The sequence below is a fragment of the Theropithecus gelada genome, chromosome 10, assembly GCF_003255815.1.
Source record: "Theropithecus gelada isolate Dixy chromosome 10, Tgel_1.0, whole genome shotgun sequence".
Lineage (NCBI taxonomy): Eukaryota > Metazoa > Chordata > Mammalia > Primates > Cercopithecidae > Theropithecus > Theropithecus gelada.
In genome coordinates, this window is record NC_037678.1 from 20,394,883 (window position 1) to 20,411,342 (window position 16,460).

The window sequence follows — 16,460 nt, forward strand, 5'->3', positions numbered from 1 at the left end:
TTAAGTGTGCTGGCACAAAAGAGTGAGAAATGAGCTTCATGGAGGGAAAGAACACATTAGGTAAACGACATATTGTTATAATTTGTGGATTCTTTTGTGGAATTCATATAAAAGAAAAAAGCTATCTTAAAACATTATTTTAAAATTGAAATAAGATGCAAAAATCTAGGCAAAATGCAAATCATTTTTATTACACTTAGAAAATAGTGTAATAGAGTGTGTATGTTTGGGATATGCTTAAAAAGCAAGCCATTCATTGTAACTAAATCAAATGATAAACTATCGAATAAACTTTAAAAATACTAGAGGCTTTTATAAGAAGACAGTATTCTCTGCCTTTAGCTCATCCTTAAAAAAAAACATCATTTATATGAATTATTTATGCTTCAGTGAAATTAATATGTCACAGATGAAAAAAATACCATTCTGGATCAAGATTTCTAGTTACAAAAGAAAGGCCTAGAAAAAAGCCTGCAGAGAGTGTCTAGCAACTGTATTTGGAGGTATAAAGACATATAAGTACTTCAGAAAATTAGAAAATTATAGTAGACCCCTGCCTAAAAATATGGTTAAAATATTAATTCTCAAAGAACTATAATGACTTAATAAACTAGATTTAATCTTCAAAATAGATTTGGGCCAACATTAGCCCTCCATCTTTTTATCACTGTCTGTGTAAGTAATTACTAGAGTTTTTTAAGGAGACTGGGTTAACTATCTCTACTAGAAAGAAGTACTTTTCCCTCAGCATTTAAACAGCATAAGTTTAAGTAAGATTCTACAACAAATTACAGAACATATGTTGATTAGCACCATACAGGTCAGTTCTTTGAAGAAACCTGTCTAAGGGTCTTTAGGGGAAGTTGTCTTCAGTGTGTATGTCTACTGCTATCTGTCCAGTTGACTATAACAGGGAAAAAAACCCAACTTCCCAGAGTTATGTGAAGTGCCTTTCTGTTTGTGTAGCCTTACTAGCTACAGCTTAGGCCTAAAACACCCCTATTAGGAAGGCAGACCTGGCCAGGCATGGTGGCTTTTGCCTGTAATCCCAGCACTTTGGGAGGCGGAGGCAGAGATGGGTGGGTTGCTTGACCTCAGGAGTTGGAGACCAGCCTGGGCAACATGGCGAAACCCTGTCTCTGTAAAACATATAAAAATTCGCTAGACATGGTGGCATGCACGCGTAGTCCCAGTTACTTGGGTGGCTGAGGTGGGAGAGTGGCTCGATACCAGGAGGCAGAGATTGCAGTGAGCTGAGATCACGTCACTGCACTCCAGCCTGGGTGACAGAGTATGATCCTGTCTCATAAAAAAAAAAGAAAAAAGAAAAAAGAAAAAAGAAAAAAGAATGGAGACCTGTCCTGAAAATGTTGTGGGGAGCAGATTAAATAATAAGGACACAGTTAGGACAGAGTTTTTCAGACAGGCTTACTGAACCCTGTATTGTCGTGGGATTCCTTGGACAATTCCATGTTCTATTTTTCAAGTGGAGTTAGGTTTTTAGAGTTCTTATAATTTAAGAATTCTTAAGTTTCAAGCATGTGTGCTTTTATCAATTCTGAATCCATTGCCAAATTATAATCTCACTTTCACATTATTCCTTGGATCTTAACAATCACACCAGAAAGTGAATAGTACAATTATTGAATAATTTCAACTATTAGTAGAAACTCTGTTATATTTGCCTTTCTGTGACTGGAATAAGGAATAACCCGAAAAAGAAAATTGCATTAAAATCTTTCTATTTTCAACAGTCTCACAACAATATAATTGTGTTAAATCCTGTCTTTACTATAGATCATTGGTAGAAAAGCAGTGTAAGCTGTTGGATCAAAATTTTATAAACCTTCTATTTTAATTTTAAATAAAACTTAAATTATAAATTATTTTTACAGTTTTAAAAAATCTTTGAGTTAGAGACTACCAAGAGTAAAGAAATTTCAGCAAAGCCCTGTAGGATACAGGAAAGGCATGGAACATTCAGTATTGTAATTCTAAGTCACAGAGACAGAATTTCTGATGCTACCATACTGGACTTTCCAATTTGCCTGGAATGTCCTCTGCCATGATCACTGCCAATCAAAATATGATTCATCTACAAAATCACCAAATCAAGCTAGGCATGGTGACACATGCCTATAATCTCAGGTACATGGAAGGCTGAAGTGGGAGGATTGCTTGAGCCCAGGAGTTCAAGACCAGCCTGGAAAACATAGTGAGACTGCATCTCAAAAAAAAAACAAAAAAACAAAAAAAAACACCAACTTAATGAAACTTTCCCACACAGTGCCAATTTATCCTTTTTTCTGTAACCTTAGTACTTTGGAGTTCAACTGCCTGGGTTTGAATTCTGCTCCTGTTACATATCCACTATGTATAGAGTCTTGGGCTAATTTCTCTGGCTCAGTTTCCTCATTTGTAAAATGAAGATAACAATAGTATCTACCTTATAAAATAGCTAGGAAGATTGAAAGTGATAATATATGTAAAGCTCTGAGAGTGCTCAAAATTGTTAATATTATTTCTATCATTCATACATTCTCTAGTATTATCTTTTTATTACATTGTGTAGGGGTTATCTCTTCAGCCACAATTCTAAAGGGCACAGGCTATATCTTGTATGTCTTTGTTTTCCTCACAGTGCTTAGCAGGGCATTATTCTCTTCTTTTTTTTTTGAGACGGAGTCTCACTCTGTCGCTCAGGCTGAAGTGCAGTGGCGCAATCTCGGCTCACTGCAAGCTCCGCCTCCCGGGTTTTCGCCATTCTCCTGCCTCAGCCTCCTGAGTAGCTGGGACTACAGGCACCCCCCACCACGCCCAGCTAATTTTTAAATATTTTTAGTAGAGACGGGGTTTCACTGTGTTAGCCAGGATGGTCTTGATCTCCTGACCTTGTGATCTGCCCCCCTCAGCCTCCCAAAGTGCTAGGGTTACAGGCATGAGCCACCGCGCCCCGCCAGGGCATTATTCTCTTAATAGGAATTCAAAAAATATCCCAGAGAATCTTAGCATGAAAGATATCTCAGAAGTCAATCTAGTTCAACTTTCCCTCTAAATCATGATTTTACTTTTGCAACACCCTAGAGATAATCATCTACTCTATCTTGAACACACATATATATCTGCACTTGAGCACAGCTGGTGACACTGGAGTTCACCCCTACACAAGGCAACCAGGTTTGTTAAGTAGTTGTCATTGTTAGAAAATTCACTCTGAGGAGGTGGAGAAGTTGGCAGCTTCTGGAAAATGATTTGGTACTACTCATTTGAGAGCCATACAAATGTTCAAGCTCTGTAAATTTCACTCCTGATACTATATTCGTAGAAAAAATTTTTAAATGCTTTCGTGTGTACAAAGGTATTTATTACAACACTTTATAATAACAAAATCAGGAATTAACCTAAATGTTTCAAAGTAGGGAAATGGTAGAGTGCCTAAATAAAACAAGACGTCATTAAAATTAAAAATATAAAGATTAAGGTGGAACATATTTACAAAATCAATAATAAGTATGAAAGTAAAATAAATTCACAGACACCATGATTAAAACCACATACAAATATATAAATCAATGAAAAAATACTGGAGAGGATGGGACATATAAAAATAACAGTATTGATAGGATGGTGGGACAGTGGAAGATTTCCATTGCTTTTAAAATTACTTTAATGTTATAATAATATTTCTTTAACATTTTTAAAGAGAAAATTCTTCCTTCTATTGAGCCAAAATCAACATAATTTTCATCTACTGGTTCTCATTCTGCCCTTTGCAACTACACAAAATAAATCAACTTAAAATATTTCAAATATTTGAGTGCCTCGCTCTCTGGCACCCTGGAAGACAGACTGGAGAGGCAATGATGACATCAGGGAGACCCAGTTAGAAGACTCAACTATCACCAAGAAAGCAATGATGACATCCTGCATCAGCACAGTGGTAACAGTGCTAGATTTGGGAAATACTTCAAAGGCAAAACACACAGAAATGGTGTACCAACAGAATGTAGGAAGTGAGGAGAAAATAAGAGTTGAACATGTTCCTGGTTGGGTTGCTTAGAAAAGTGATGGTGCAATACCAAGATAAGGAACCTAGGATGAGGAAGTGTGTGTTTGTTCAGAAGTTAAAATTCCATTTGAAGATGTTGAACCTAAGGTACCTGTAGGATATTCATGTCTATACATTTATGGAAGTACAATTTGGCATCAGAAAGACAAACCAAACCAGAGAAATAGAAAAAGACAAAGATGAGCTGGGCGTGATGGCCCACGCCTATAATCCCAGCACTTTAGGAGACCAAGACCAGCAGATGGCTTGAGCTCAGGAATCTGAGACCAACCTGGGCAACATGATGAAATCCTATCTCTAAAACAAATACAAAAATGAGGCTGGGCATGGTGGCTCACGCCTGTAATCCCAGCACTTTGGGAGGCCGAGGTGGGCAGATCATGAAGTCAGGAGTTCGAGACCAGCTGACCAACATTGTGAAACCCCAACTCTACTAAAAATACAAAAATTAGCTGGGTGTGATGGCACATGCCTATAATCCCAGCTATTCAGGAGGCTGAGGCAGGATAATCACTTGAACCAGGGAAGCGGAGGTTGCAGTGAGCCGAGATTGGGCCACTACACTCCAGCCTGGGTGACACAGCAAGACTCCGTATCAAAAAAAAAAAAAAATTAGCCAGGTGTGGTGGCACTCATTTATAGTCATAGCTACTTGTGAGGCTGAGGTGGGAGGATCACTTGTAAATGAAATGGAAAACAAACAAAGCAATAGAAGTGATCAGCACAACCAAAAGTTGGCTTTTTGAAAAGACTAATAAAATATACTAATTTTTGGCAAACATAATAAAGGAAAATAAATGAGACACAAATGAACAGCACTAGATATGAAAAAAGGGAAATAACTACAGAAATAGAAGATATTTTAAAAATTATGAGACCCCCACTAATAATTTTATAACAAAATATATGAATACCTGAAGGTAGAGGAGAGAAAGGGCAGGTATTCATATTTTTTGGTATGAAGTTATTCAGGGAGGTTTTTATAACTTTAAAAATTTCTCTTCTGTTTCTGTAGTTATTTCCCTTTTTTAGAGAAAAACATAGAGTACATCTCTGTAAATTTTGAAGCAGGTAAAAATGTCTTAAACAGTACCAAAAACTTCTGAATATAGCTGAAAAGATTGATAATCAGAATACATTAAAATTAAGAATTTCTGTTCATAAAACACCTCATTAAGAAAACAACTCACAAGGTTGAAGAAGATATTCACAATACATGTATCCAACAAATATATGCAGAATATATATGCAGAGCTCCTACAAATCAGTAAGAATGAAAGACAATCCAAGAGAAAAAAAGGCAGGGGAGGGGCAAACAATTTGAACAGATCCTTCACAAAAGAAAATATTCAACATGGCCAATAAACATATAAAAAGGTGCTCCTCTTCATTAGTCATCAGGGAAATGCAAATTAAAACCAATATGACATACCACTGCACACCCACCAGAATGGATAAAATCTTAACAATGGAAAATGTCAAGGGTTAGTGAGGATGTAAAGCAACCACAACTCTCATACATTGCTGGTGGGAGTGTAAATTGGCACAAATACTTTGGAAACTATTTTGCACTATCTGTTAAAACTAAATACACACATACCCTTTGACCCAGCAATTCTACTCCTAGTAATTCTATTCCCACCAGAAATATGTAGTTATTTCCCTAAAAAAACATGTTCCAGAATATTCCAAGCATTTCTATCCATCATAGACAAAAATTAGAAATTATCCAAATTAACATTATAATGAATAAATTGCCATTAACAATAGAATGAATAAATTGTCAGGATGGTCTACAACAACATGTAAAAATATGGGTGAATCTCACAACATAATGTTAACTGAAAAAATGGTCCATATTCGGCCCTGTACGGTGGCTCACATCTGTAATCCCAGCACTTTGGAAGGTTGAGGCGGGCTGATCAAGAGGTCAGGAGATCAAGACCATCCTGGCCAACATGTGAAACCCCATCTCTACCAAAAATACAAAAAATTAGCTGGATGTGGTGGCAGGCGCCTGTAGTCCCAGCTGCTGAGGCAGGAGAATGGCGTGAACCCGGGAGGTGGAACTTGCAGTGAGCAGAATAGAAATCTCACCACTATACTCCAGCCTGGGAAACAGTGCAAGACTCCGTTTCAAAAAAAAAAAAAAAAAAAAGTCCATACTCTATGATTCCATGTCTATAAAATAAAGAGGAGAAACTAATCTATGCAAATAGAAGTCAGGATAGCAATATTCTTGTTGAGTAGAATAGTGACTGTAAAGTAAGACTGGGGGTTTCTCGGGGTCTGGAAGAATTCTATTTATTGATCTGAGTGCTGATTTCACATATTTATTCAGTAGGGCTGCGACAAAGACAAAGCAAGCAAGGTATCCAGGGGTCAAAATTTCAGGAGGTCCTTACTCTTAGCACCTGAGATCTTCCTTAAAATATGCTCCCCAGGCACCTTGCTTGTGTCACCCTCATCCCAGCTCTAGTGTTCAGTTTGTGAATATTTATTGAGCTGTATCACTGATACATATGTTTTACTGTATGTTTATTATTCTTGAATTTAAAAATGTTAAGAGGGTCTGGTCTATTTCACTCCATAAATAAAAATAAACTTTAAGTGGATTATAAACCTAAATGTAAAAAGAAAAATGTTAAAACTTTTAGAATAAAATATGAGAATATTATTAGTGACCTCAGGTAGAGGATTTCTTAAGGATATCCAAAAGTACATATTAAAGGATAGACTATATTAAAGTTAAAAACTTATATTTCTCAAAAGACCTCTTAAAGAAAGTGAAAAGATGAGCCCGGCACAGTGGCTCATGCCTGTAATCCCAGCACTTTGGGAGGCCTAGGCGGATGGATCATCTGAGGTCGGGAGCTCGAGACCAGCCTGACCAACATGGAGAAACCCTGCCTCTACTAAAAATACAAAATTAGCTGGGCCTGGTGGCACATGCCTGCAATCCCAGCTACTCAGGAGGCTGAGGCAGGAGAATCGCTTGAACCCAGGAGGCGGAAGGTTACCGTGAGCTGAGATCGTGCCATTGCACTCAGGCCTGGGCAACAAGAGTGAAACTCTGTCTCAACAACAAAAAAAAAAAAAAAAGAAAAGAAAAAAAGTGAAAAGATGAGCCACAAACATGAAAAAAATATTGCAACATAAATGAGTGAAAAGGAATTATTACTAAGCACATATTTTTTAAACCATTGAGGAAAAGATAAACAACCTGATAGACAAATGCATGAAAGACATGAACAGCTGTTTAATATGAGCAAAATAGGATGGCCAAAGGAAAGAGGCACAAACACACAAATAATCAGGGAAATTCAAATTAACATCATGAGGCATTACCATTTCATATCTAGCAGACTGGCAGGAAACATAAACTCTGACAAAAAGTGTTGGCAAGAATGTAGGGCACTCTCCTCCACAGGTGGTAGCAAGTAAGTTGGTACGACGACCACTTTGGAAAACAGTTTTGCATTACCTAATAAAGTTGAAAATACACAAGCCTAGAACTGTTTCATATATTCCCAAGAGACATTCTTTGACAGGTGTACCAAGAGGTATGTACATTAATGTTTATGACAATTAAAAAGAATGTCTATCAAGAGTAGAATACTCTACAGCAGTGAAAATGAAAGAACAACACCACAATGGCTAAATCTCCACGTAGAGGTTCAAGCAAAAGAAGCAAATTATAGGAGAATACTCAGAGTATGATTACTTTGATATAAAAATTTAAAATGAGTAGATGTACTCATCCATGGCAAAACTGTAAAGAAGAGTAACGGAAAGGTTATCATGAAGGTCAGGAGAGTGGTTACCTTCAGGGGGCGTGCAATGAGGAAGGGATACGTGGTGACTTCTAAGGGAGTAGCAATGTTCTACATCTTAGCCTAAATGGAGGACATATGGATGTTCTTATTATTCTTTAAACTGTACATACTATTTTTATGTACTCTATTCTATATATATCTCAAAATAAAATTTTTAAAAGAAATAAAGGTTCTACATATGTATACACATGTATGAATGTGTGTGTGTGTGAGTGTGTGTTCCATGTATTCCGTGAAGGAAAACAAAAAGGAATCCTTAGTGGGAAAGTGACAGTAACCACTTGACTAGACTTACTAAATTCTCTCATATGTTTGGTTGGCTGAGAGAGGAACTTCAATCAACTGAGTTTACCACAAAGTCCATATAATACATATAGTTTCAACTAAATGTATGCTTGAAAAGGATTGTCACATTCCTTATTTAATCTATCAGTTGAACTATGCATTCTTAGGCTGTCCTGCTTTCATTTGATAAAAAAAGAAACTAATTCTTAATTAAAAGATAAAAATCTAACCAGGTGCGGTATAATCCTAGCACTTTGAGAGGCCAAGGCAGGAGGATCACTGTCGCCCAGGAGTTCAAGATCAGCCTGGACAACACAGGGAGGCCCTGTCTCTACAAAAACTAAAAAATTAGCTGGGTGTGGGGTCGCACACCTATGGTCTCAGTTACTCTGGAGGCTGAGGTGAAAGGGTCACTTGGGACCAGAAGGTCAAGGCTGCAGTGAGCTGTGATCGACTACTGCACTCCAGCACTCAAGCCTGGACAACAGAACGAGACTCTTTCCCTAAATAAATAAATAAATAAATACTTAGCTGAGGCCGAGTGTGGTGGCTCATACCTGTAATCCCAGCACTTTGGGAGGTCAAAGTAGGATTGCTTGAGCCCAGGAGTTTGAGACCAGCCCTGGTAACATAGTGAGACCCTTGTCTCTACAAAAAATTAAAAAATAAAAAATCAGCCAGGTGTGGTGTCATGTGCTTATAGTCCCAGCTACTCAAGAGGCTGAGGTAGGAGGATTCCTTGATAAATTGAGGCACCAGTGAGCCATGGTTCTGCCACTGTACTTCAGCCTGGGCAACAGAGCGAGACCCTGTCTCAAAAACAACAACAACAACAACAACAAAAAACTAACTGAAACATTCTTTTCTTAACCTTCATTTTTTTAACCCTTTCTATGTTAGCTATGTCTTCCTTGAGTGAAATTGGAAGAGGAAATCCAAAATCCAAAGTCATTTTTATGTCTAACATCGAGAAAGCACTAAAAATGAAAAAAACAATCTGTTGCTTGTTTGGTTGTATTATTTACATTAATTGAATTAAAACTGGAACTAGAACCTCTTTTCAATGTATTAAACATAATACAGAGTTAAAGAACTAGAAGGAACCTTCAGAAGTTACCTAGTACAGTAATCTATCTTTAAGTAAGACTCAAATTATGTTAAGTAAACGAGTTATCATTCCAATCTTAAAATATCTCCTGAAAAGATCTTATAGCATCCCTTCCTACTGAAAATTTTTTGTCTAACTCAGAACCCTTTTAATACAATGTTGTTATGCAGTTAACATTATTATCCAGAAAACAGCCAGTTAAGGGTGTGGAGTTACCTAGAGCACAATGGGACCCTAGCAAGAATCTAACTCCAAGTATCTATTGGTGGAAATGCGAGGATAAAGGGCTCAGAGAACTGACTGTTTGGCTTCCCTGGCTCCAACCCCACCAACCCCCTGATTTTCCCCAGTGAGTTAGCCCCAAAGCTTGTCTTCCTCCACATAATCAGAAGTTGACTATTATTTGTTTTCATTCTGACTTGGGTTCATCCATAAAATTTATCTTCCCCAACTCCTACCATCCAATTATGCCAGTATCAAGGACTGATTTATACTTCCAATGAGTATGAATAAATACCTAGAATATTTTTCAATCCTAAAAATATGTCATTTATAAATGAAGTAAAGAAAACCTCAAATTTTCTAAATTTATGATATCTTTAATAAAATAAATATATTAGAAAATCTTTTTCCTCCTAGTTATGGACAATTTAATCTAATAAAGTATATTTCCTTTTAGAAGATTAAACATTTTTAGATTAAAAACTCTTTGATGTCGGAGACTGGTTTTGTTTCAGTTTTTATAGCTGGCACACTGTATTCTACCCAGGGTAGAAACTGAAAAATATCAGTTATGTTTAACTGATGCAACAGAAAATCACTAAAGCTTTGCCTTACATGGTCATTGCATTCTTCTTCCTCATCACAGTCTAGACCCTGATGGGCGAGCTCAGTAGTGCTGTTCTCCCGAAACAGATTGTTCTCCAAATCAGTCACTTTGGTAGCCTCTGTCATGACTTTTACTTTCATGCTATGAAAGCCAGTGGAGACAAATCCCACTTGCACATTGATAGGCTCCTTGTCAAACAGCAGGAAGTGTGAATTTACCTCTTCTTTAAAACCGAGGGGTTGGTAATCATGTGGGGTCACTGCGAAATGAAAAGGGCAAAAAGCCATGAAAACTGAGTTTCAATAGAACAAGTCAGATTAATCTTTCATGAGTAGCAACAGACTTCTCTTTCAGATGCTTGCAAAATCTTTCTACTTATATAAAATATTAGCTCAGCACTTAAGAAGGAATTTGTCTAAAGTTCTCTACCTACCTGCATTATAGTAGTGGAGTTTCATAGTAAGTACAACATTATTAGGAAGTGGCTCAAGGTCCTGCATCAGTATATACAATTTACGGATCAGTAGAACACTGGCTTTCTTAATATCTTCATTGTTTGTTCCACTTTCAAAGCTTGTACTGCTGCTGTGACTACATAGAAAGCATACTTTTCGATCATATACAATATTGGCAATCTATCCCAAAAGGAACAAAACTTTTGACTATGTGATTAAATAAATATAAATTAAACATTAAGACATTTTGAGACTTTTTTTAGAATGTAAATTAGGGCAGTGGTGGTACTTTTTACAATGTACATACAAAGACTTTCTTAAGTAGCAAATTCCCTAAAAGCATTTAAAATATCATCTTTTTAAAAATTTGATTTGCAAAAAATCATATACCACAATAGTAAGAACAACAATTTGGAATTAGGTGACCTGACATCTAATATCAGCTCTGCTGATAACTAGCTGAATGACCTTGGTCAAGTCATTTAGACACACTCTAGGTCAGTTAGCTCATTTGTGAGATAAGTGTAAAGACAAATAAAATCAATCACCAGCGCTGGGCCTTTCTACCATCCGATTATCTCACAAAAGTATCCCTTCCTCACTCTTGCATTGATTACTACAGTGGCTATTTTTCCGGCTTTCCTTCTTGTCCATACTACAAAATATTCTCCGTATCACTGCTGAAATAATATTACTAATAGGAAAATCTGTTCATGTCACCTTCTTACTTAGAATTCTTCTATTATATCCATCACCTTTCAATCAAATTCAAAGACAGTGTGTATACAATTCCTTTCACAGTCCATCACATCCTCACCTCCATCCTCATCTGCAGCTATTGCCCAGTTTCCTCTCACTCACAGTATTTGCATACACTGTTCACTTTGCTTGTACTATTCATTTTTCCACTTCTCTTCCTGACTGTCCTAAATTTATCCTCTAATACCTAGCTCACATGTAGACTCTTCAAGGAAGTCTTCTCTGATAATACCCTCATCTTATCCTCAGGATAACTGTCCTTCTCTAGACTGTGAGTGGCTATATCTTTCATCTCCACAGTACAGAGTTTGGTGTCCAGCTATTCAATCAACGTTTGTTGAATTAATGAATGAATGAATAATTTGGACTAAATTACCTTCCAATTCTAAACTTTATTTATCTCCAAAGTTTCCTTCCACAATTAAGTCTCACATTTGAGTAGTTTCCAGAAAGGACCATGACTACAATATATTTACACAATGCTGTGCACACAGTTAGCTCTTAATATGAAAAATAACCCTAAGTAATTGAACTGTTGGATTTTCCCCTAACTGATCTTTGGAGACAATGTGAATTCATGAAGCAAACATTTACTAAGTGAATACATTAGCTCCTTTTCCAATTTTGAACAACTTAAAATTTTGCCAACCAGCATTTAACCAATTCAAATGTAGGTAACCAGAATGAAGGGCTATAGGCACATAGCTCATGGGAACCTCCAGGACACATCAGTAAAATCATATTCAGGACTCTCATTTGAACAAATGCCTACATTTCTTCTCTAGGAAATTAATAATATGCATCATCTTCTCTCCTCCTTAGCATGTGAAAGATTTGGCCATTTTTGTTTTACTGCTTACCTCTTGGCATATGTGCCTTCAGAACAAGAGTTTAATCTGGCCATCAGTGTATATTTTTTAGTTTTGGAGAGTAAAGGTAACTTTTTATGCGAGAAAATGTGTATGAAAAGTGCTGCTGTAAAAGCTATAAAGTATTATACAAATGTTAGCTAACAAAAGGTAATATTTTAATTATCATTTTTGGAACTGATATTCTCTTCACATTCTAGTGCTGTCTGTAGGTTTTACAAATGGAAGGATAATTAAGGGAGTGAGTCTTGGAAAAAAGTCCTCAAGTTCATGGTAAATGATGAGCCAGAGCTAATAGTAGGGAAAATTGAAAATTAGGTCATGTCTCTCATCAGTCATTCCTTTCAGGGGCATCCATCCCCCTTACTTGGATTCCTCTACTATCCAGAGTTTTTCACCATCATCTGTACCTTCCACTACTGTGCCATCTTATCAGCAATACTTAGCTCTCCATCCCTCCTGGAAGGTCTGAATCCAAAAGCTACTGGGAGAAAAATTAATGTTGCTCTTCAATGTCCTTGTGTTTGCTATTTAACCCATTAGGATACCTAAAACTTGGAATTTTCGACTTATTAGGAAACTGCAGTGCGTTCTAATCTTTTCATACAAGGACACATAAAAAATGATATTTATATGACACACTAGGGGAAGCAAATGAGAATATTTGTGCATACAAGCAAATAGTCCAGGGGTATTATCTACCCTAGGCACAGTCTGGCTATTTCGAGTGTGGAAAGGATCACTATCTAGGCATAGCAGTTGAGAAACTTTGAATTAATGGCTAGACAGAGCCTTATGGAGTTATTCAATCAACATCGTGTAGGCAACCTTATTAATATAATTTCTACCGTTGTGCTGCCTGCCATTTTCTCTATTCCCACCAGCTTAATCCATGGATTTCAGGAATGTAAACAATTGTTGCAGCTCCTTTTTATAATAGTGGTTTTCTATAGGGTTTGTGGGGAAATTTAAAAAGAAGTATAAGGCCTTTGTCTGGCCTCAAGAAGCTTACATTTACCTCAATCCTACTTATTTCTCATGTTCATTAAGCAGTTAGATTCTACCTGTCAAAATCCATAGTGGCTCCTTCTTTCGTGTATTTGAATTTGAACTGGTACATCTCAGTCACTTTCTACAAAAACCAAAGGAAATAAAGAAAAAAAAGAATTTAGAAAAGAAATCCAGAATCTTACCTGATCATAAGCAAGGAACATTTTCACTCTGTACCTTCTATACTTCCTATATAGCTGTTTGTTTCACAGTATCACATTATTCAAGAGTAACATTTCCAAATATAAAGACAACCTAGTTTTTCTCCTCCATGCTAAAAATAAATTAGATGAAAGATACTATTATTACCATTTTAAAGCTGGAAAAACAAAATCACAGAGTCAAATATCTAACCCAACTAGGTAAATGACAGTGGAACCAGTTGAGAAACCATTCATTCACGTAACAAATGTTGTACTGAATGTCTACTTTGTGCCAGGCACTGGAGTCACAGTGGTGAACAAGACAGAAAAGGTCCCTGTTTTTCTGGAATATACATACAATCCAGTAGAGGAAATAGTCAGTAAAAAAGTAAACAAATGAAATAAGCTAACTCCAATAGTGTAAGTGCTATGAACAAGAAGCAGATGCTGTGATAGAGGTTCATGAAGGGGACAAGTGCTGCTTTGGTTTGGAAGGGCCAAGGAAGCCCTTGCTGAAGAGGTGAGGTTTGAGTTGAGCCTCAAGGGTCAGTTATGTGCAGATCTTGGGGGTGGGGTGCCTCAGGCAGAGGGAATAGCAATGCGAAGGCTCTGAAGTGGGAAGGGACACCTCTTCTAGGGTCAGAGAGGAGGCCCAGTGGCTGGAAACCAGTGAGCGAGGGGGAGAACCCAGGAAATGAGGTTATAAAGGAGACTATGGGGCCTTGTTGGCTATGGTAAGGGGTTTGGATTTCATTCTAAGTAAGCCAGAAGTCTACAGAAGAGTTTTAAGCAGGTGAGTTATTTGCATTTTTTAAAACATCATCTTGGCTCCTTTAAAAGTGCAGAGGGGAAGAAATAAAAACCATGAGAGCAATTAAGAGGCTACTGCAGTAATTCAGGGAAGACTATAACGGCAACAGGAAAACTAGAAAAAATTAGAAAAGGAGCCCTGATCTCTGACTTCAAGTCTTGTTTTTTCAGTCCTGCACTAAAAACTAGATACTACTACTATCTGCTCTCCTCACTGTTAAGAAAACTAGAAATAAAGAGGGACAAATTGCCTCATAAGAGACAGATTCCATTTAAAATAAAATGAATGTCTGGCCGGGCATGGTGGCTCATGCCTATAATCCCAACATTTTGGGAGACCGAGGCAGGCAGATCACTTGAGGTCAAGACCAGCCTGGCCAATGTGAGGAAACCCTGTCTCTACTAAAAATAAAAAAATTAGCCAAGTGTGGTGGTGCAAACCTGTAATCCCAGCTACTCGGGAGGCTGAGGCAGGAGAATCGCTTGAACCCAGGAAACGGAGGTTGCAATGAGCCGAGATTGTTCCTCTGCACTCCAGCCTGGGTGACAGAGCAAGACTCCATCTCAAAAAATGAATAGAATAGAATAGAATAGAATAGAATAGAATAGAACAGAAAGAATAAATAAACTGAAATATAAAAATAAATAAATAAAATTTAAAAATAAATAAATTAAAATAAAATAAACATCTAGTAGTTGAAGCAAATGTTTGATCCAGATATGTCATACAGTATGTCCACAGAGCTGGAGAAGTACTAATGATAAGTAAAGGGTATAAGCTTAAAACAAAACACAAAAAATGTCCTTTATTCATCTGGTTCAGTATTTGATCCTTGACAATGTGAGAATGAGGATGTCAGACTGATCAGAAAAAGTTTCAGTGTTTCTGTTACTTTAAGCCTCCCAGCTTTGCTCATCTTAAACCTTAACATGAAACTTAATTACAGGTTATCAGGTCTTGGGAAAATTGGCTCATGATGCTTAAACTCTAAGGAGATTGATTTGTAATGGAGTTAATTTTAAAAGATAAAAGTATTTTCCTAATAAGACAGTCTACTTGAGAAATCAAATCAAGTTCAGAAAACTGCTTTGTAAATACAATAGGAGAGACAGATGAGATTAGAGGAGCCTATAGCAACAGGTTCACTCCAGATAGGCGAGATGAACAGAGTCCTCTCTTAGCCAAAGCTGGATGTCATTGCTCTGCCAAGCAAACAATGCCCATTCTTCCTGCCTGCCCATGTTTCTCAATCAACTCTAGCTTTTTAATGCTCTGAGTGATCTTTTGTTTTTTTAAATTGTAACAAGAGTAGGTTGTTTTAGTAGTTGATAATTTTATTTACACTTTATTATTTGATCCCTGAAGCAACTAGTAAAAGTTATATTTATAATTGTTTTACAGAAGATGCCAATCCTTAATTAACTTCAGTCTGACTCTGGCTTATCTAGGAAGGTATATTTACAGCAGGCACTATTCTTAACACCTCATGTAACACTTTTCAGACTAATGTGTTGCCTAATAAAGATGAACCATTGAACTGCTCATCAGTGGTTTCTATGAATCATACTAAATACAGTCACATAAGCCAAAGCAGCAGCAACATATGCAGCCTTTCCTTCTGCCTCCACATTGCAACCCATTGGCAAGACTTTTCAGGTCTATCTCTAAAGCAAATCGCAAGTCCATCTGATACTCATTCTCTGTTCCGTAGCCAAAAGGAGTTTTTGAAAATACAAATCAGACCATGTCACTCCTTTGCTTAAAATCCCGCCAGCTTCTCACCACCCTTAAAATAAAATCCAAAAGTTATGTTGATTTGCAAGGCCCTACTCATCTGTCCCTTGTGTCCCTCTCTGACCTTACCTCTGGTCACTTTCCCTTGCACTCAGCTAAGCTCCAGGCTCATGGTACATTTTCTATGCTCAAACTCCCAAGATTCCTTCCTGCCTTAGGGCTTTTGCACAGCTATACTCTGGAACATGCGGTCTCCAGTTAATGATAATAATAATATTCAGGCACTGCCCTAAACATTTTACATCAGTTCATTCTTGTGTAGCCAACACTGTGAAGTAGATATTATTCTCATTATTGATGAAGCTAGTAAGTGGCAGAACCGCGATTTGACTCCAGTACCTGTGATGTTAACTATGGTGTTATTTGGCCTGTCACATGCCATTGCCCCTCACAGGGTTGCATGGGCTGACTCCTTCTGGTTATTCATATCAGCTCAAACAGTAGCCTCTCAG

At 37.2% G+C, this 16,460-nt stretch overlaps 1 protein-coding gene across 4 annotated transcripts in view; it reads right to left on the reverse strand.

The window, feature by feature from the left end:
* The window catches only part of HORMAD2 (HORMA domain containing 2), a 91,269-nt gene that overhangs the window by 40,492 nt on the left and 34,317 nt on the right, over window positions 1-16,460 (reverse strand). For all 4 annotated transcript variants that reach the window (XM_025399073.1, XM_025399070.1, XM_025399072.1 and 1 more), the window contains 3 exons: window positions 13,275-13,342; window positions 10,561-10,718; window positions 10,136-10,386 (listed from right to left, as the gene is read on the reverse strand). In XM_025399073.1, coding sequence (XP_025254858.1) covers window positions 10,136-10,386; window positions 10,561-10,718; window positions 13,275-13,342 — 477 coding nt within the window. The remainder of the gene's footprint in view (window positions 1-10,135; window positions 10,387-10,560; window positions 10,719-13,274; window positions 13,343-16,460) is intronic.